This window comes from Camelus dromedarius, chromosome 16, assembly GCF_036321535.1.
Source record: "Camelus dromedarius isolate mCamDro1 chromosome 16, mCamDro1.pat, whole genome shotgun sequence".
Taxonomy (NCBI): Eukaryota; Metazoa; Chordata; class Mammalia; order Artiodactyla; family Camelidae; genus Camelus; species Camelus dromedarius.
The window spans coordinates 45,557,090-45,577,545 of NC_087451.1; the positions used below are offsets into that span (position 1 = coordinate 45,557,090).

General features: G+C 48.5%; 2 protein-coding genes and 1 non-coding gene across 6 annotated transcripts in view; 2 read left to right on the forward strand and 1 right to left on the reverse strand.

Annotated features, from left to right (window-relative positions):
• Positions 1-20,456, forward strand: part of SMYD4 (SET and MYND domain containing 4) — a 52,341-nt gene that overhangs the window by 24,579 nt on the left and 7,306 nt on the right. The window contains exons 6-11 of one of the 4 annotated variants that reach the window (XM_064495826.1): positions 1,865-2,047; positions 2,483-2,646; positions 3,840-3,972; positions 4,805-4,921; positions 5,113-5,236; positions 11,284-19,776. In XM_064495826.1, the coding sequence (XP_064351896.1) occupies positions 1,865-2,047; positions 2,483-2,646; positions 3,840-3,972; positions 4,805-4,921; positions 5,113-5,236; positions 11,284-11,359 (797 nt within the window). In that variant the 3' untranslated portion in view covers positions 11,360-19,776. Of the gene's footprint in view, positions 1-1,864; positions 2,048-2,482; positions 2,647-3,839; positions 3,973-4,804; positions 4,922-5,112; positions 5,237-6,367; positions 7,243-11,283; positions 19,777-20,456 lie in introns of those variants that run through there. The other 3 variants (XM_010978898.3, XR_004141959.2, XR_004141957.2) reach the window with 3 other exon arrangements.
• TRNAT-UGU (transfer RNA threonine (anticodon UGU)) lies at positions 1,304-1,376 on the forward strand. The gene has a single exon. It is a non-coding gene; the product is annotated as a tRNA-Thr (tRNA).
• SERPINF1 (serpin family F member 1) lies at positions 8,433-14,724 on the reverse strand. Its single transcript, XM_010978902.3, has 7 exons — positions 14,649-14,724; positions 13,134-13,332; positions 12,375-12,530; positions 11,763-11,966; positions 10,410-10,552; positions 9,257-9,467; positions 8,433-8,823 (listed from the first exon to the last, which is right to left on the reverse strand). Exons 1-7 carry the CDS (start codon positions 14,721-14,723, stop codon positions 8,564-8,566), a joined length of 1,248 nt encoding a protein of 415 aa, XP_010977204.1. The 5' UTR covers position 14,724; the 3' UTR covers positions 8,433-8,563.

Below are 20,456 nucleotides of genomic sequence, written 5' to 3' on the forward strand. Positions count from 1 at the left end.
GAAAATTTTAGCAGCTGTTCTAATATGGATTGTCAGTTGTCAGTAGTTGGGAACGCAAGTCAACTTTTAATTATGCAGAGGCTGGTTATTCAGACTACAAACTGTTCATGCCCTGTGCTGCTCCTTCCTGCTGCCCTCCCTCCCCACCTGTTAGCATTTTCACTGCTCATTAGCACATATACCAGAAGGTAGGCATTGGACGGGGTAGGGGAGACACTAAAATCATTAAGCATTTAGGAGAAGCTCTGATGAAAGATTTCAATACAATTTGTAGAATTGTTGACTAAAATTGAGTCATTTGGATTCCCTGCGAGTTTTATTTACTTGTACTATTCCTGTTCACCACAGCAGCAGGTAATAGAGTTGTCTGCAGAGAGACAAAATTATTCGTATAGTTAATGTTTTCCTTTCCAGAGCATTTTCACGCAGTGGTTCGTATTTTCTTTATTCATTTCATTTGTACCGAGACCACATTATTTCTTCGGTGATTGGTGTATTGAGATTCCTGGCATATACAGTGATGCCACAATGATCTGATAGTTTATCAGTTTTTCAGAAAATTGAAAGTTCCCTGCAAAATACCAGTATCTCTCATATTTCAACTAGGTTTGTTGGCAATACGATTTCCTCATGTTTACATTGAGGCGACTGAACACAATTTAAGCCTTTCTGCATGCTCAAGGTTATCTATACCATGCTTCCTCCTGAGATATGTATGGCTATTACAAAAACCCGGGCAACTACGCCGTCAGTCTGAGAACCTCTGGTTAAGTGAAACATTACAGTTGTAGTAAAACTCGGGTAGTGCTAGTGTTTTCGTTTGCCCTAGGGCTGTTATTCTTTTATAAGTTTTCTGCCTCCTCCTCCAGTCTGTCACCATCTTTCTTGCCATTGTCAGAAAACCTGCCTCTTATCAGTTCTGTTTCTGGACTGTTGTGGGCTGAGAAACTAAATAACCACACCAGGTAGAACTATGGCTAAAATAAGATCAAGTGGGCCTGCCAGAGAATACAGAGAATTCACATATGAATGTAAGTGCGTGAGTCTTGGTGCAGAAATAGCCTCACTGCACCAGGCCTTTTTCTTCCTTCCTTCGTAATTTTCAATCACGTGGTTAAATTGCTGGTTTTAATTGTGTTTCAAGGAAGAGATTGTTTGGGACATGAGACTGTCTTGAATAGAACTGGTCCAGAGAGCTTTTTCCACGAGAACTACTGCAGACTGATTTCCCATCAAGTTGGGACAAAGGGCAGAATGAAGAGGTTAACATAAGAAATACTGATTTTTAAAAATATATGAAGGTGGAGGATATAGCTCAGTGGTACAGTGTGTGCTTTGTATGCATAAGGTCCTGGGTTCAATCCCCAGTACCTCCATTAAATAAATAAATAAAATATATGATAAGCCTGTTTAGCTTAGGATAGTAATTACTTGTTGTATTAACTAACCAAAGACCAGTTAAACAAAAGCACTTAGACAAGAAAAGTCTTTGAGAAGTAACCTCAACAGGTACTCTGGTTTCCATGTCCTCATGAACATTATGAAACTGTCTATCTAGAAAGCTCCCTTCTGATAATTCCTTTTTTATTATTTTCTATAAATTCTAATCTTTGGGCTTTTTGTGGTATTGAGACACAGTGGTTAGGTTCCAAGGTTCTGGGAGAACTTTTCATGTGCTCATTCGCTTTGCTTCCTGGAGACCAGAGTTTGCTGTGAGTCATGTTCCATCTGATTTATATCAGATCCGGCTGTGGAGCTATGGCTCAGCCGGGCTTCATTGCCCAGCTCATCTTCTGAGGAATGGAGGGCGAGGCCAGGACTAATATCCTGACACTTTTTTCCCATTTTCCTCTCTCACTTTCAGGATCTAAAGAGAAACTCATTACCGACAGCAGGCAAGTACGCCTTGCCACAGGCCTCTTCCCTGTCATCAGCCTCCTGAACCATTCCTGCAGCCCCAACACCAGCGTGTCCTTCATTAGCACCAGCGCCACCATTCGGGCATCACAGCAGATCAGAAAAGGGCAGGAGATTCTCCACTGCTATGGTGAGCCACCCATCCTCACTCCTGTCCGCCCTTCTCCCCAGAAAAGGGCAGAGTGAATTAGCGTGAGCAAGCCACAGGGTAGGTGCCTTCACCTGCGCAGCGTTTGTTTCCTGGTGGAGGCAGTGCCTACTTAGGGGCAGAAAAAAAAAACGCCTTCTTACTAAGCCTTCTTGTGTCTAAACTACCCTGTATCTCACTGCTTAATCCCCATAAATGTCCTATTCTGAAAACGGGCTAGGAACAACATCTTGGCTTCTTTTTCTTCCTGTCCCCACAAGTTGTAAGCCAGTTTCTACTTCCAGTTCCACAAATGTTTGAGTGACAGGCACCTGTCACATGATGAATATTTAGCCAGACCCTCCTCTAATCTGAAGTCTGTTAAGTAGCTCAATGGTCTCTCGCTTTAAATATTGGCCAAGCGTGGTCTCTCCACAGGGCCTCACGAGAGCAGGATGGGTGTTGCTGAGAGGCACCAGAAGCTGAAGTCTCAGTATTTCTTTGACTGCAACTGCTCGCCTTGTGAACGTGAGAAGCAGAGCTCCCAGAAGGGGCCCGGGCGGGAAGCCTTCTGTTGTCACGCTTGCGGAGCGCTCCTGCAGGTGAACCTCTCTCTCCCTTCTCTTCTCTGCTTCTCCTGGAGGTCAGTTATCCAGCCTAAACGTCTTACATCTTTAGGAGGAAGCCATCAGGACTTGGAGGTGCTGAGAATGGTGCCCTTCTTCCCTTCCACCCATCTTCCCCACACATTGATTACCCTCCTGCAGGAACCACGGGGAAAGGTTGGAGTTAGTGATCTTTCTCTTGCAAAGAGCAGAAAATACCACCTAAACTGTTTTGGAGTAGGTAGAGACTGGGAATTTATTTGCTGAAGTAAATCACTAAAAGGCCGCAGGATAGGTGTATTTGAAGTACAGCATGAGCCAGAGTCTCAGATAATGTCACCAGGACCCAGTTTTTCTTTCTACCTCCCTCAGCTCCATTTTTCTATCATTTAGCCCAACCTCAGACAGACTTTCCTCTTATGCTGGCCAGATGGCTGCCAGCTCCAGTCTCAAATCCTCCCAGTCCAGGAGGACAAAAACACGCACTGCTCTGACAGAGGTCTGAGCAAAAACTTTACTGCGTTTCATCAACCCGATACCAGTGGCTGGAGGAAAATCAGACTCACCAAGTTTCCCTCTAGCCATTTGGGCCAAAGGAACAGGCAATCTGAGCCACGTGCTCCCCCCTCAGCGCCTGGGCAGTAACTCAGGAGGGTGGGAAAGGGTCCTTGGGAGAAAGCAGGTTGCTGAGGTTGCTGTTGCCTAATGAGGCCACAGATACTGGCCTCTGCAAAACAGCAGGTGTCTTAGGGGAGCCATAAGTGGAACGTAGAGCCGGTTGTGTTGGAAAGCTGTAGTTGCAGATCCAAGGTCAAATGTGGGGATGCCTCACCCAGCACCTTTTCCTATCAGTTTTCTTACAGCTTTTTCATAACCACTAGAAATGTGTCTGTCATCCAAAGTCCCGGCCCCAAAGAGAAATAAGACAGGGGCTATCGAGATAGAAATTGTGATCTGTACCAGTTAAATTTGGGTTGCAAAAATTAAACCTCATGGTGGGATCGGCTCCTGCTTTCATTAGAATTGCTGCCCTCAAACCAAATTCAGTCTGCCCTTGGTCACGGTGTGTTATTGCAGGAGTCTCCTTCCCCTATAGGGTCAGAAGCTCTGGAGCAATCCTATAGTATAAGCACATGCAGTGTTGCTAGGTGACTCTGCTACAGGAATAAAGACAAAACTGACTTCCGCAGGGAGGTGATGTTCTGAGCTGTGGCACCGCATCTTGTACGGAATCAGTCAGCAGGGATCACCTGGTCTCTCGGCTGCAGAACCTTCAGCAGCAGGTGGGCATGGCCCGGAAGCTTCTCAGAAATGGTAAACTAGGTGAGACTGGCTCCCTACTTGTCCTCCAGCCCCTTCCCTTTTATTCATTCTGAGATCACATCCTGAACTCAAGGATACTCAGTGATGATTAAAGAATTGAATTGAATTATCCCCATGCCAGCCACAAGATGGCTATGTAGGCCATAGAGACCAAACTCTTGCCAGCTCAGTTTGCGTGATGTCCTTGAAAAGGGGCCAGTTGATTTAAGCTTTTCTTTTAGGCACCAGAGAGTTAGTTAAAGACTAATGGGTTATCTCTGACATCCACGATCTTTGTGTGTATCCAGAAGTTCAGTGTCATTTATTTTAATTCCAGGGGCTCATGACCTGATTTCCTACAGAGACTGTTCTCTCCTCATCAGAGCCTCATCTTTCTTCTAAAGAGCAGTGGGGCATGTGCCCAGTGGGTATAAGTATCCTGCTTTTTCCAGAAAGGGAGTTACGGAATCCCTCATTACCCTGGAAAACTCTGCCCTAGAGCTTGACGTTGTGGGAATTTATTTACCCTACTTTGTGAAAGTCAACCTTTAGCTTAAATTTCTGAGTCAAGAGAAATAATGACCGTAAATGGTATGTAGTCATTCCACTTCAAATTGAAATTGGAAACCCGGAGTCAATGTGGGGAGGCCTCACCCAGCACCTTTTTCTATGGAAAGAGAAAACGTAAGAGAAACTGCTCTATTGAAACAAACATTGTGGGTTGGTCACAACCCAAGAAGACAAAGTGGGGTCTCCACATTCAGCGTAGCTCATAGAGAATTTAAGAGCTGGGTTTTCATTTCTAGGACTGGGTTTGTGTCTGTAATGAGGCCACTTTCCTTTGAATTGACAGAGCGAGCCATTCAGCTGTTGTTGAGAGGCCAGCATGATGCTGAGAGCTTCCTGTCCTCAGAGCACAGCATGGTGGGAGAAATCGAGGACCACCTGGCCCGGGCCTATGCTGCCTTAGGTATGACGTGTTTCTCTCTCCTCCCCCACAGAGCGAGCCTGCTTTGTGTGTTTGGTCACAACCTTAGCCTCGCCTGGTTAGTTCTCTCTTAGTGATGGAACTGAGGCTGCCCTCACTCCCATTTAGCTGGAAATGTTCACCCACAGTTGACTGTGGTTCTTTTCTGGAACCAGATTTTCCTTTCTTTGCAGGGGACTGGGAGAAGTCAGCTGCCCATCTACAGAAGAGTCTCCGAGTAGTTGAGGCTTGCCACGGGCCATCCAGTATTGAGATGGGCCACGAGCTCTTCAAACTGGCCCAGATCTTTTTCAATGGGTAAGTCTTTCTCTTGCTTCCTAGCCCTTCGCCAGACCACGTACTGTTCTTTTATTAGGCTCTTCTTTGTATTCCTTTTTTCCTATGGTGCTTTTAAGTGTGTTAAAACATCTTTATATCCTCTTAAGGAGAGATCCCTTCTTTGTGTTTGGCTGACCAACTTAAAGCTTTAGAATTTCATCCTGAGAAATAGAGGGAAGCTCTTGGCTCTGAAGGGAGTTCCCCAGGGAGAACTTGCCCCGCCGCCCCCCACCTGCCGTGGTAGCGGTTCCTCTCAGTCCTCCGCGGTTACTCACGCCTCCCTCCCTCAGCGCTCATTCTCAGCACCCTCAACTCCAAGGCCTCTTCCTTCTTCCTGGCCCTATTCCTTTTAAAGCAGTTGTAATCAACTAGGAGTCATTTTGCCCTCCAGAGGACATCTGGCAATGTCTAGAGACATTTTTGATTGTCATGACTTAGCATGGCGGCCAGAGATGCTGTTAAACAATGCACGAGACAGCCCCCCCACAGCTGAGAATTATCCAGACCCCATGTCAATAGTGTCAAGGTTGAGAAACCCTGCTTTAAAAAAGTTAAAAAGAAAGAATAGTAGAGTTGATGAGTTGGTGCCTCATCTGCTTTTGTAACTGGGATCATTAGGAGGCCCTAGCTTCAGAATTTCTAGATGGAATATGTCCAGCCTTGATAAAGCTGCCACTGGTGTCCACTGGTGTTGGTAGAGCATTTAAAGCTCGGTCCTAAGATTATGAGTGGTGGGTGGACTAATACCCGAGACAGACGCAGTCCACTCGTCTGGGAGAGAGAAAAGGCCTGCAGAGTTAGGTCACAGGTAGGCCTACTCTCTAAGATGAAGACTTCTGAGGGAACCTTGGCGTAAATGTCAGATTAGTGCTTTGAGATATGCCCGTTTTTCAGGATTCTGGAAGCTTAATACTTTCTTTTTTTTTCCATAACTTTCATCTCAGACTCTGCCTTGCAGTGTGTTTGTGTCTTATCTACCCTTCTAGACTGTAAGATCCTTGAAGACAAAAGCAATCTACTTTACATTCTTCACAGGATATGAGTAGGCCCTCAGTTAATGTCTGCCTGACTGAATGAGTGGATTCATTCCTCTTACCTCCTTTGGTTCAGGTTTGCAATCCCCGAAGCTCTGAACACAATACAAAAGGCAGAGGAGGTTCTGTTAGTGCACTACGGCCCTTGGAACAACGAGGTCCAGGAGCTGCAAAAGATGAAATCCTGCATATTGGACTTGCCACCCATTCCTGTGGGGCCCAATGAATAAGGTCCCAAGGGGACTTTGACCCACAGGAAAGGCACCCGTGTGGGATGAGTTAGAGGTTTTGTTGCTGCTGAGCTGTCGCCAGGAAATACAGGACTGGCCTGACAGCCACAGGCCGAATGTATAAGGGGAGGGGAGGACTTGGAAGGCATTGCAGTTGGAAAGATGCTCACCTGTTCTGATGAATGTTTCTTGAAATAGTTAACTACCCTTCAGTAAAAACTCCCAGTTTCCAGAAAAGACTTAAAACTGGTATCTGGAGAGCCTAAGCCCTTAAAAGGATTTTAGCTGCTCTGCAGGCATCTGGATGTTAGCCTGGGGTGTTGGCCAGACGCCACCCTACTAAATGATGATAGTCTGTTTCCCTGGAACATTCCTATGGTTTCTGCTAGTAATGAAATGTTTTGTACCACTCCAGTGGGAACCTAAACTCCTAGTAGTTGTATTGTAATTGAAAAATAATTACAAAGCAAGAAATCAGCGAGGCTCCTTACCTCTGGGACACAGTTTCATCTGTGGTATCAAGCTTCCTCGAATCCTTTGTTAAAACCGGTGGAGTATAAATTGTGAGCAGAGAGATAAATATGAGGCTGTTTTATTGTTGGGCAATTTCTTCCCTGGATGGCAGCTTGCCATTTGTCTTCTGCCAGTTTTTCCAGTCGTTATTATCTGGCTTTCATTCTATACCCTTGGCCAAACACTAATAAAATCAAGCTTGTAACAATGACGTTATAACACATCCTTTCTGAGTTCTGTTTATTAGCAGGCCTGAAAAGAGACCACTTTCCCCCACCAGACCTCCCCAAGCAGGCAAATGAAAATACAGATTGCTTAAGTACTAAGAAGAGGGGGAAAAGCAACTTCAGAAGATGCTGAGGGTATGAGCATTGCTGCTTGTGGTTTCAAACTTAAGAGACAGAAGGTAGGAATGATAGCTGTCATCTACCTGGATGTTTAGGGTTAGGGTTAGTCCGTCCTGGTCAGAAGGCTGGGAGACGCTCTGGGTCTGAACCCTGGTTGCTCTGTCACCACTGCTGACCAAGTGGTTCAGATGCATTCGTGGAGAGTAGCAGGCCCACAGTGCTTTGACCACTTGCCCACCCTGGCCTTGCCCAAAAAGTGCACAGTGGTTGCCACCACATTATGATCAGGAACTGAATAGCCTGAAGCTGCCTGGCAAGAGCTTTACAGGAAGCTGAGTGTTTGGAACATGGTTGGCACTCAAACATTTGAATTAAGGGCAGGCAGAATCTCATTCATCTTCCTTTCTACTAACTCACTGTGGCAAGGGCACTAGCCGGCGAGGTGTTTTGGTAGAACTAACTCAAATTTCAAGAAGAAAAATTTAGTCCTGCAGCCAATTCTGTAGTTCTGTTCTGAACACTTGGCATGTTTCATGTTCCTGAAAAAGGTTCTGTCGTACTTTGTAAAATAGGCCCACTTCCTTAAAAAGAATATGTGCAGAATTTTACGTATCAGACCTCGTTTTATGTCGACTTGAGAACTTTCTTTAAATGTTTTACAAAATAATTATTTCCTGAAGTTACAGATTTCCTCCCTTATCTGTCCACATGTTATCCTGTGTCAGGTGACATCAGCTTGACTGGGGATATCTGTGCTTGCATTAAAACCTAAAGTCTGGTGTATTTAAGAGCATGCTCCACTGACTGTGAGGGCAGAAAATCCCTTGGGAGCGGGGTAGATTAGTGGTCCTAGTATGTAAACACCCACAGAGCAAAAAAAATCAGTTCCAATATTATACAACGTAGATAACTAAGTTCTTATACATGGTGACTTTGTGCAGAGATTAGATAGACCCAGGCTATAAGTATAGGACCAGCGAATTCCTAAAGGGTTATTTATCTTCATAGTAAACTTAATGTAACTCAAAACAGGAGGAGAAACAGGGTAACAAAAGTTAAGGATAAAGCACTTTTATTGCAAAGTATACATTGAAACTTAGGGGCAGCCTTCATGTAATGTATAACCTGCCATCCCCCTCAAGTTTTCCTTCTTCTAGGGTATTTGAACATTAAAGTGAAGCATTAAGTGCTCCTGGGGTCCAGAATTTTGCCTATGAAGAGAAGGGCCCCTGTGTCTGTGTCCCTCAGTACAAAGATGAAAGGTTGGTTAAGGTGATAGTCCAGGGAGAAGGTGAGGCGGGCAGACTGGAGCCCTGGGCTGGAGGTGGTCCCCGCCCCATCTTCATTCCACTCGAAGCCGGTGCGATGTTCCACATGAGTAAGTTTGATAGGTTTGCCCGTGATCTTACTAAAGTCTGGTGAATGAAACAAGGATTGTAGCTCTGCAGAGATTGAGAGAAATTTCCATTAAAACCTTGCCTCATCAACACCCCGAGGGAGAATACAATCCTGATTCTTAAGAAGGCAAGCAAGCTGGAAGTGGAACACCACCTTTGACCTTCTGTGAGGTACTTAGAGCTCTGGGCTGGTTAAGGGTTAAGCGACTTGCCCAAGAGCACACAGCAAGTGAGGTTAAGATTAGAAACCAGGCCAAACTATCTTGAGAGACAGTGTTCTGAGTTCCTGTTATAGGATGTATGCTCCTGGGGCTGAGGAATGAGTCTGATAAGGCAGTTCCGTCTTCCCCTCCAGCACTGTTAGAATTATCAGAATTAAGGAATCATCCATGGCTTCCCTACAAGGCTCAGCAAGGTGGAAGGCTCGAAGACTCAACCCCACCCCCACCCCAAGAGCAAAAAGATCTTGCAGACGTACTCAGCTCCTGCACGGACTTTGTGAGTTCTCCTTCATAACTCAGCTTCAGCTTGGGGATGGTCAGGACCGCTTGGACAGTCTTCAGTTCTCGGTCTATGTCATGAATGAACTCAGAGGTGAGGCTCTCTTCTATCATGGTCAAGTTCTGGGTCACTTTCAGAGGAAGGAAGAAGATGACACTTATGCTTCCGGTCAAGGGCAGCTGGGCAATCTGAAATGGGGGAGGAAGCACATGGGTTAGTCCTTTGGAGCCCAGGAGCCTAGGGATAGACACCCACCCCTTCTCCTCCCCAGTGCCCAGGCCCTGCCATGCTTTCCCCCGCCCCTCATCTGTGTAACTGGGTAATCTTGTCCCTCCAAGCTGTTGCTTTCTGGCAGCAAGATGTCTCCTGCTGTTTCTTCAGAAAGGAGGCCGTCTTTTCTTGCCTTGGCCTAATTCCAACTGAAGTTATCTGCTGAAAGAATTTTCTCCCTTGGTTCTAAAGAGCTAGACTTGAATTCCAGGTCTATGTTTTCTCCCAAGATTTGTCTGCCGGGTTGCTGATCATCTGTTACGTACAGGGCCCTGGACTAGAAATGGGGGCATTGGGCACAGCAACAGAGAAGCAGCAACACAGTGTGGTCCTTAGAGCAGAGGTCCTCAACCTCCATAGGACAGATGGCAACAGGGGCCCCAGCAGCCCCTGAAACCATCTACAGAAATGCTTAAGTGGCATTTCTCTCAGTGCTTCAGGTGTTTTGTCAGATACCCAGGGAAGAAGGTTAAGAACTACTGACTTTTGAGTTTTCAAATGTCAAGTATATGTGAAAGAGTTAGAATGCCAGAAATTTGGAGTTTGTGACAGTTTTTGCAAGGTTGGCTTTGAATTCTAGAAATACAAGTTCTCCCAAGAAAAGAAAGAAAAAGGAAAGAAAAGACTAGAAAACACCAGCATCCGAGTGCCCAATTCACATTACCTTATTAACCCTTACAGCAAACCCTAAGAGGATAAGTTTCAATAACTACACCCCTTCATTTTAAGAAGAAAGTCTCAGAGAAGCTGTTAACTTGCTGAAGGTCACATAGCAGGTAAAATTTAGACAGCTGTCATTCTATTTCAATTACATCGTTCTGCCTGTCCCCCTACCCACCACTCACACTGCCCCTACAGACCTTGCAGTTGAGGTCAGAATCCAAGCCGTATCGTAAAATGGCCTTAGGGTCTGACATCATGGGGACTTTCACGGTCCTCTCCTCATCCAAGTGGAAATCCTCAAGGGAGGTCTTTCTGGAGTCAAACTTTGTTACCCACTGCCCTGAAATGAAACAAATGAAGTGCCCTGAGCCCCAGGAGGCCAGAAAGGCATTGGGACTGTGCTGAGACCGAAGCATATTGCTGAAAATTGTGTGGCTAAAGAAATCTCAGTCGTCAGAGGCCCTGACACATCAGGAATAGCTCTGTCTCAGAATATGCAGTCTGGACAACAGTATTTCTAGGGCCCTGCATACCTTCCATATGTAAACTCAGAAAGAATTAGGTTGATTTTATTTCTTTGACTGTTAATTTTATTCAAGTCCTGTGTAGCCTAGGAGAAAGGTAAACTGGTGTACAATTCTACAGTGATGTGTCCACAAAACAGAATCCAAGGAGTCCTGGGCTGGAAGGGACCTCAACATCGTGTCATCAACCTTCTCATAGCTAAAAGGCACAGAAGCCCAGAGAAGGGAAGTGACTTGCCAGTGCTCACACAGCGAGGTGATGACCGAGCTCTCATAGTTTGACGTGGCCGTTAACATTCTGATCTATAACTGATCAGTGCTTCAGATAGGGCTTTTCTGTAGGAGTTTAGGGGTCCACTCTCAACTGCCTGATAGACAGTTATAAAGCATTTTAATGGGAGGTTGCCCAAAATCCCACCCAAGGCCTATAGGAGCAGGGCTGGCCTCACACTGGGCAATGGGATAGTCTTGGGCACATGATCACAGCCTAGAAGAATGGTGTTAAGAGAACTGACAATGGTTTGATCGAGTACCTGCTGTGTTCTAGGCACAGTGCTCGGGTCCGTGTGCAGATGGGAGGCGACGCAGGTGAACCTGAGGTCAGTGTGTCATCCCCGAGTTAGAGGTGAGAAACAGGCCTAGAAAGGCTATAAGTTTGTGCAGGCTCTCTAGCCGGTACACACGGGGTGGGGCCTTGACCCTCGTCAGGGTTTCCAGCCAGAAACCTATCAGTGCCCGCCCCCAACAGGCACACGGGTGGGAGTGCTCCCTTATCTGTGCTAGTCTTTCTCTACAGCCCCTTACACTTTGTAGGCACTTACCCAGTGCCTACTTGTTGTTTTGACTGTTGGTTTTATTCAAGTCCTGTATACCCAGTGTTTGCCTTGGGTTTGGTGACAAGCAGACGGCCCTCAGGCAGGTGCCTTTCCTGGGTCCTCCTCTGCCTCCTGTGACTCCCTGCTTTTCCAGCCCCATCTGACACCCACCATCCACCTTTGGCCAAAAAAGAAGTGGAGAAGCCCTCACCCTTGAAGTAAGCCACACCAAGGAGGAGAATGCTGATTCCACTGGGTATTTCCCTTGTGGACCTAGCGATTTTCCCTTTCATCTGGGCCTGCACCCAGTTGTTAATCTCCTGAAGGTCCAAGCGAGAGTTGCCGGTCAGGATTCTGGGCCTGGTCCCATACGACTTTTCCAGGGGTGCAACGAAGTTGGCTTTTATCCGCAGCTCTGCGAAGACACGGAACAGAGGTTTCAGTGTGCTCTGAGAGCTAAACCAGCCTCCTGTCCGAGAGCATGCCAGGCTGAGATTCTGGTTGACCCCTCAGCAGGCCCTGACTTCCTGCCTGGCATCTTTCCGGTACTCACCCAGACTCCGTGCCAGCTTCCCCAGGCGCTGGACAGGGAACAACACATTTCACTCATTGCTGTTTCTCTTCACATTACTGCCCTCCCCTGACCCTCCCACTGTCTCCCTCAGACCACTTCCTCTTTCCAATCCTCTCTGGGCTCACAGGGCCCCTTCCTGCCCCCCAGTGCCTGGCCCGGACAGACGTGATCTAACATGTAAAGGAAACCCCCATGTGCAGCACTGAGTCCCCCGTGCCTCAGGCAGCCTTGGCTGGCAAGGCGACTCACTCCTCTCGAAGATGATACGGGAAGCACTCTTGAGGTTTTTCTCGGGGGTAGTGACAGAGGCAAGGAGTTCCTTGTAGGTTCCGTGGATGTCTGGGTTGGTGATCAGGTCATAGTAGAGAGAGCGGTGAATGCTGGATTCCGTCCGCTGTTCCGCTCCTGCCAGGGGACGAGCAAGTGAGCCTCTGGGGCCCAAATCAGGCCAGCTCCCAGGGCAGGGCAGGGACACTGGACTCTGAGTCTTTTGTCTGCTGGTACTGGAGACTCTAGGTGGGCAAGGAATTTGAAGGCAATGGAATAAGTAGGCTAAAGGCATCCTGCCTAGAGAGAGATACGGGTGGGAGTGAGGGGTGCAAGTCCCTGGGCTTCCTGCATCACAGCATTTACCAGATTTACCAGATTTACACAGCATTTACTGTTCTGTAGTTTCCCCCGTGAACGCAGCTGTGCGACCTGAGTGAGGGCAGAGACCCTGCCTACTTGTGTGCAGTTACATCCCCAGAACCTAGCCGAACCAACAAGGCTGGCACATAGTAGAAGCTCATTTAAGGAGTAAGTGGTTCCGCGGCCACACACCCACGTCAGCAGTGCTTGGCCCCGTGTTCCATTTGCAGAGGCCCCTCCCCCCCCGCCACAGCGGGGCCAGTGTCTCAGACCTCTTCCCCCTTCCTGAGTGAAGTGTCTCCGGGGCTGAGAGTCAGGTATGTGCAGAGGCGTGACGGCAGCTCTAGGATCCAGAGCTTTCTGCATCACGGGACTCACCGAGCGAAAGGGCGGAGAGCGCCGTGGCCACGCTGAGCGGAGACAGGAGCACATTGGCAGCGGGGCTCTCGCTGGACTTCACGCGGTAGAGGTCGTAGCCAAAGTTGGAGACGGCCGCTGCCAGCTTGTTCAGAGGGACCTTGAAGAAGGGATCGTCCTCCTCCACTGGCACCACCGTGGTGTCGGGGTCCGGGGAGCCCTGCGTGCAAGTACAAGGACCAGTGCAGTGAGAGCTGTGGATGACTGGTCTCCACACCAGTTTGCATGGAATTGTCCTTCTGGTCCCTGAGGGCCGTCCTGCCTGAGGATGGTTGTGTTTAGCCTGTCCTTAGGATGAGTCTGTGCTCCTGCTCACACAGGGGCTCTCTGCTGGGGAAAGGCAACCCAGAAGAGAGGTTAGCTGTGCAGTGACCTGTGAGCCTCAAGCCTAGGACACACGTTAAAAAAAAAAAAAGGGAGAGAAGTCTCCCTTCCCAAGAAACTCCATTCTCAAGACAGACATACTCCTCATCTGCTCACTCTTGCTTATTGCTCCCAGGTCTCCACCTGGACCCTCCTATCAAACTTCCCCTGTTTTCATGGCCCTGATCAGTTGTCACCTCCTCTACCTCAGGCTTTCCCTGATCACCCCAATCTGAAGGCATCTTTTGGTTTTCTGATCTTTTTTTCAGAGTCAACTACCATTTACATACATATTAACCACCTACTATGTGTCAGGCTCTGTCTTAGTTCTTTTCATTTGAGTTACTTCATTTCATACTAGTTGATGTAGTTGATACCCCTAAAGACTCAAAAGATATCTCAAAAGACTGAGTTCCTTGAAGGCTAGAAGTGAGTCTTTTATATTTCTTCTTATCCCCAGCACCCACAGAGTAAATGTTCAGTAGATAAAAAATAAGTGATTGTCCACAATGGCCCTGTATGGATGGGTGTTTTTAATCCCAGTTTATAGACAAGAAAACAATTAATGACAGAGCCAGAATTCAGACTCGAACTCATGACAGAGTCCAGGGCTCCAGCCAGTATACCCCACCTGCCCTGGCCCCTCATGTGACAGTCACACACACCCCCTGCTGTCACATAGACAGGCTTCTCAGCATCTGCCTTTGCAACCGACTGTGCTCTCTCTGGACAGGAAAGAGGCCTTTCCATGCTCTTACATCCCAGCTGCATCCTGGTCAGTGTTGGAACAAATATCCAAGACCACCACCCACTCAGTAAGACCCATAGGTAATGAGAAAAGGTCTTCACTGAAGGGATAGCGCTGGGCCTGTTAGAGTGCTTTTGCCTTTCACTCTGTTTGGTCTTACTTTCGTCCCCACTCTGTTCTCCAAAAGACAGGGCGAGTCACTTTCTATTTTGCTGATGGAAAAACCAAGGCCATGTCTGGATGGAAAGACCAGAGCCTGGCTGGAACCTTGGTGCCGTCCTGTCTCCCACACTGTCTGCTGAGGAGGGCTTGGGATTGCTGGCTCCCCCATCCCAGACCCTCACCACATCCCACCCCCAACTAACCTCTGGGCCAGTGTTCTGGCAGCTGCTGTAACCGAGGAGGGCGCCAGTCCAGAGGAGTAGCACGAGGGCCTGCATCCTGGGGTCTGCAAGAAAGTAAGAGGAGGCAGGCTGCTTCCCTCACCCACCACCCTGTACCGCACGGCCACCCTGGGCAGGGAGAGGGCCTTGGCAGAACTAAACACCTTCCCTCCAGCTTCCGCAGGCTGGAAGTGGACCCTCAGCTTCCTGATCCTTCCCTCACAGCTCCTCCCCACCCCCCACCTCACAGTCCACAGTCCTATGGTAAGCTTGTGCTTTCATTCCAGTGTCAGTATCAGGAGACCCACCTTCGAGCCTAAACCTCCAGGGCAGTGAAGACCCAGCGGTGGGTTCCTTTTTGTGGACATGGTCTAGCACAAAGGTACACTGAGGCTTTTCCCTGCAGGCACCTGACCAGCTCATTTATACAGGATTTGGGGCAATGTCTAGTCACAGCATGGGGGCGGAACCTAGGTCTCATGTAGAATCACAGAATCTCGAGAGTGGAGGCATCGGGTACAGCCCCTGCTGCTCCCCCAAGAAGTCCTCAGACTCTCCTTGGATTCCTCTGGCCTGGCACCTGTGGCCTCATAATGGACTTGTTCCCTTCTTGGACAGTTCTGTGTCAAAAGCTTTTACTTTCGTGGTTAGAGGAGTGCTGGGTTGCTGGGTGTAGAGTCAGAGAGTCTGGGTTCAAATCTCAATTCTGTGTCTTAATAGCTCTCTAAATCACAATGTATTCTCTTATAAAATGGAAATCAAATAGGTCTTACCTATTGTGATGAGGATTAAATTAGATGATGTCTTAATAGTACTTAGCAGTGCCAGGGACATGTGAGCTCTCCAGTGGTCCCTGAGCCAAAATGTGTCTCCCTACTCCTGGAATCCCAGGGCCCCCCCTTTTCCCGTGGGGAGCCAGGTCCTCTTCTCCCGACCAGGTTGGAAATAGCTTTGACACCCCCAAGAATTCTTTCCTTCAGGTTAAATAATCCCACTTCTTAGCAAGAGTGCCCAAGTCCCTTCACTTACCAAGCAGTGGCCTCTTCTGACCAGACTTTGGTCTGATCCCTGGACCACAAGGGAAAAAGGAACTCTGGATCCAGGGCTCCACCATCCCTTCCCCCTGCATTCACTGCATCTAAAAGCTCACCCCTGGCATCAGGATGTGGGGCTGGGAGGGGATGAAGGCAGCTGGGGGCCTCATAGATAAGATTTTCTGAGAGGCCTAGAAAGTGGGCATGTTCTCAGCACTCAGGACCTCTGGCTGGTCCATGCTTTTCCTCCACCCATATTGCTGAGTCAAGAATTTGTAATCTGTCTTCCCTGCCCCTCACCTACTCTGCAACACACGCACACGCACACACACACACACACTTTTCTGACTTCTCAGAACAAATAGGAAAGTTAAGAGTGCAGTGTGTGATGTTTGGCCAAAGTCCTTAAAATTAAGTGTGAAAATCCACCGGACAACATTGTAAACCATGAAAGGCAACAAAAGAAAATATGGCCTTTGAGTTTGCTGGGCTTACAACTGGACGGCCGGTGGGAGCCAGCCCGGCTTTGTCTCTAAGCCCTGATCTCAAGCTCGTGTCTCTGAGTGAGTGTCATGGTCCCCCGTGTTCTCAGCCAGCTGCTCTTCCACATGGCTGCTCCTGCCGCTCAGGGAGAAATCTTCCATTGAGACAACAGGAAAAGCTTTCTGCAGTGCAAGATAGAGACCTTAACACCATCCAGGCTCACAGCTGCTCTCTCCATCCGGCCAGCCCCACCCAGAGCTGGCAGGAGCTTTCCTTGTCTGAGCCTCAGCTGACTGGTTCAGTGGAGACAGGAAATACAGTGAGGTGCATGGGCAGTAAGGCTAGAGGAAAAGCTGTTAGCTCTGGTCCCCTGGGCCAGTGTAGGGAATTGAGATAGGAGGGAGGAGATGGGGAGGTGTCATCCTGGCAAAGTGTTTAAGGAAACCAAGTTCAAATGCACTTGAAAGTGGGACCTTCTCTGTAGGAATCCCTTCAGAGTCTGAGCCCAGACCCCAGGTCATGTGATCACTGACACCACGCAGATGGGCTGAGCACTGAAAGAGAGGTGAGGGGCCCTGGGAGGGAAAGGCACATGGGTCCACAGCTGGCCCAGAGGCAGTCTCCGAGATGAGATGCATAGTATTAATGGCACTTCTTTGAATCCTCCACCTCAAGCCCTGGGGATGAGGGAAGCAGAGAGATTGTTGAAAGCCCCCTGCAAAGGTAGTGAGAGAGTAGAGTAAGGGCCTGCTTGGGGGCCCCTCTGAGCACACTCACTGCCTGTCCAAGATGATTGTCCTGTGGGCTGGGCCAGGCAGCCAGCGCCTGGCCAGGAGCACAGGGACAGTGATGCCATCGTGTCCAAAGGGCAGTATCCAAGCCAGACTCCTGTCCTGCCGGGTGGGGGAGGGGAGGGGAGGAGGTAGCTATCTTCCCAGTTGGGCCAAACTCAGCCTTACGTTCTGCCACATTGTGCGAATCGAGACACAAGGAACTGGGATTTTGTGATCTTGCCTTCAAGCTGGGAGGATAAATTTGAGCCAGTACATGTGTTTCAGATTAAACCCAGTTGTGAGACAAACACCATCCCTCCTCCTCCCCCAAGAACCACAGCAGCCTTTAAGCACATGGCAGTGGACCTCATGGGCAGTGCAGGGCAGGGCACCACCCTCTCCCCTGGCTCTGCAAGGAAGATTCCAAGCGGTCCCCTTCAGGCCCACCCCACCGTGGTGACCCCACCAGTCCCCAGACAACTTGATTTCTGAAGTCTTGAACCCTGAATGAGTCGGGCCAGGGTGCCCATGAGTTTCACCTCCCCATACCCCAGAAAGACTAGCCTTAGGAACAGAACTCCCTGGCCCATTTCTCCTCCCACCCTCAGCCTGGGGGCTGAACTCCTGGGGGACCAGCATAGGCCAGACAATGATGGGGTTTCCAGGAAGCCTGAAGCTTTTCTTTGGCCCAGACCCTGTGGCTTGTCCTAGCGAGTGGTTAGAGTGCGGGGCAGGCGTTCTCTCCAGCACTGGCAGCTGAGCCCCCAGATCCCATTCACTCACTGGGCTAAATAGTAGTCATTGTTTGCCAGGGGCCAAAACCCCATTGGTCTCCCAGCTTTTACCAGCAGCTAATTTGGCCAAAGAAAAAGGTTGGGCACTGGATAGAAGGACCCAGCTGCCCTCCATCCCAGCCTCCAACAGTGCCAGCTGCTTGGCATTGTTGGGAAGTTACCTTTGAAATCAACACCAGCTGATTTTGAAAAGGCAGCAGGGAGCTGAGCCCAAGCCAAGGCTGGGATGCAGGACAGGCTGCTTCCCTGGCTGCCCCAGTGGAGGCACAGCTCCGGGACAGCCTCCCTTCCTCAGGGCTGCAGAGCTCCCCTGAGGTGCTGCCCAGACCTGACCCGAGAGCTCTCTGCTTCTCCCCATCGCCACTCTACTGTGCTGTTTCCCACCCGCTTCATTCTAGAGTCTTTCCAGCCTCTTCTCATGGTACAGTGGGGTGTGGGGTTAATTGAGTCTAGCCTCCTGACCCTCAACTCCCTCTGCCCTTTTCACCTGCTTACCCTGGTGCCCGAGCTGCAGGAACTGCTGTCTCCCCACCTCCTCTGCCTTGCACCCCTCTTCTCTGCTCCCTGGAGTCCTCCTGCCTTACCCCAGTACCCCCTAGCCCAGGGGAGCCTCTCCCATCTCCTCCTGACACACGCGCCAGAGCAGAACGGAGCTGCTTTACCTGTGGGTGCGCTGCAGCAACTCGCCCAGCCTAGGTCTGCACACTGAGGGGACTCTGCAAGCACCAGAGCTTTTTCTGCTGCCTCCCAATCCAGCGTCCAGCTGGCTTCGGATTACAGCTACTCCTTTCTTAAAGCGCCCTGCACTCAATTTGGATTCTGTGATTGCATCATTGTCCAGGGTTAACTTTAACCCACTGCTGCCCTTCCACCTCGCACCCCTAAGACGCACACATTCACACACTCGACTCCTCCACCAGACCTTCCTTCAGCGCCCTGGCCCTCCCACCCAAGAGGGTAGCGTGACCAGCCTGGGTGGGAACTGGGACTGAGAAAGAGTCTCGCAAGGTGAGGCCCAGGAGGCAGGCTGGAGTGGAGAAAACACTGGCCCAGAACTGGGGCTCTAGGTTTTTCCTGGTGCTTGGCTCTGGGACTAACTGGGATTGGGGGCAAGACATTGCTCATAGCCGAAAAATGAAGGGATGGAACTGGAATGTCTGTGGGTTTCTTCAGCCCTGAAATGCTGATTTCTGAAGATCAGAAAGGGCCGTTGGGAAATACTTGACCCGAGGAAGAAAGGAGATGGACTGTAAACATTAGTCCTGAGAGGTGGCTGAGCGTGTGCCTGGCACCCACCTGGGCACCGCAGAAGTCACCTGTGAGGAGAGCACTGAGGCCCTGCTCACCTGGAGGTGTTTAAGGACTGCAGTGCAGTTGTGAGACTAAAACACTGACGTGGGAAATAATTAGAAAATGTACCAAAACATTTTCTCAGCACCTGTGAGTCCTGATCAAAAGCCTAGTGGTCATTCAGAAAAGAAAGAAGAGTGCGCTGGGCTATTTAGAGGAAAAGAAAGTTTAGGGGAACCTCACCTCATGTGAGGCTCCAGGGAGCAGAGCTAGAGCCTCTGGGTAGAACTTTCCAATGGACCAGGTTCAGCTTTGTGTAAGGAAGAGTGTGTCAACAGTCAGAGTTCAGTCCTTTCAACCATAAATTGAGGACCTGTACTCAAAGCACCCACTAGGTACTCGGCAGAGAAGGAGTACAAAGATGGTGAAGACTCAGTGCCCACCCTCCAGAAGCTTACTGGCTGATAACAGAGGCTGATATGAGAAAAGATCCCAGATCCTTCCAGTACAACGCGGCACATTCTGTGACAGCAGTCTCTACAACCACTCCATCCTTTACAACAGCCATTAGCCACGTGCGGCCACGGAGCACTTGAGGCCAGTCTGAGCTGTGATCTGCTGTAAGTGTAAAATACACACCAGATTTTGAATACTTATTGTGAAAAACAATGTAAGCTATCTCAATAATTTTGACCCTGATTACATTGGGTTAACTAAAATATACTATTAAAATTAATTTCACCTATTTCTTTTTTCATAGAGCTGCTAGAAAATCTTAAGTTACGTATGTAATTTGCATTGTGTTTCTATTGGACAGCACTGCCCTGTAGGGTCTCATGGCAGCACAGTTGGAATATACGAATCTAAGCTAAGCCTTGAAAGGTGAATAAGAATGAGCTAAGGATAGAAAGGTGGGAAGGCATGACTATCCATGTGAACAAGTTAAAATTGGATCCCTATCTCACACCATATACAGAAATTAACTAAAGATGCATTCGAGATTTAAGTGTTTCTGGAAGACAATTTGCAGACCCTTTTCAATGACTTTTTACTTAAGTTATCCACTTATTTTTGAATAGGTGTTTTGTTCACATGGTGCAAAACTCAAAAGCAACTGAAAATATGCAGTGAATCTTTCACTCTGATCTCCAGGCCACCTGATTCCACTCCCTGAAGATGGCTGATGTTAATCTCTTTCCTGTGTATCCTTTCAGAGATCATTTTAATGGTTTAAAAAGCAAATCCAAACACATATATACAACAGGAAAAATTGTAAGTGTTTTAGAAAAATGTATAGATGCATTCCTTTGTGATCTCTGAGTAGGAAAAATTTTTTTAGACAGGACACCAAAAAGAAGCACAAATTATAAAAGACTGACAAATCTGGCACTGAAATTAAAAACTTGTTTTCATGGA

Excerpts from the sequence above, each read along its gene's own strand:
- SERPINF1 (XM_010978902.3), bottom strand. The coding sequence starts at position 14,723 with ATGCAGGCCCTCGTGCTACTCCTCTGGACTGGCGCCCTCCTCGGTTAC. Across the intron at positions 10,553-11,762 it reads TGGTGTGGCTTACTTCAAGG|GGCAGTGGGTAACAAAGTTT; the intron begins GTGAGGGCTTCT and ends GTTTCATTTCAG. Across the intron at positions 8,824-9,256 it reads AAAGTCCGTGCAGGAGCTGA|AGCTACAATCCTTGTTTCAT; the intron begins GTACGTCTGCAA and ends CAATCTCTGCAG.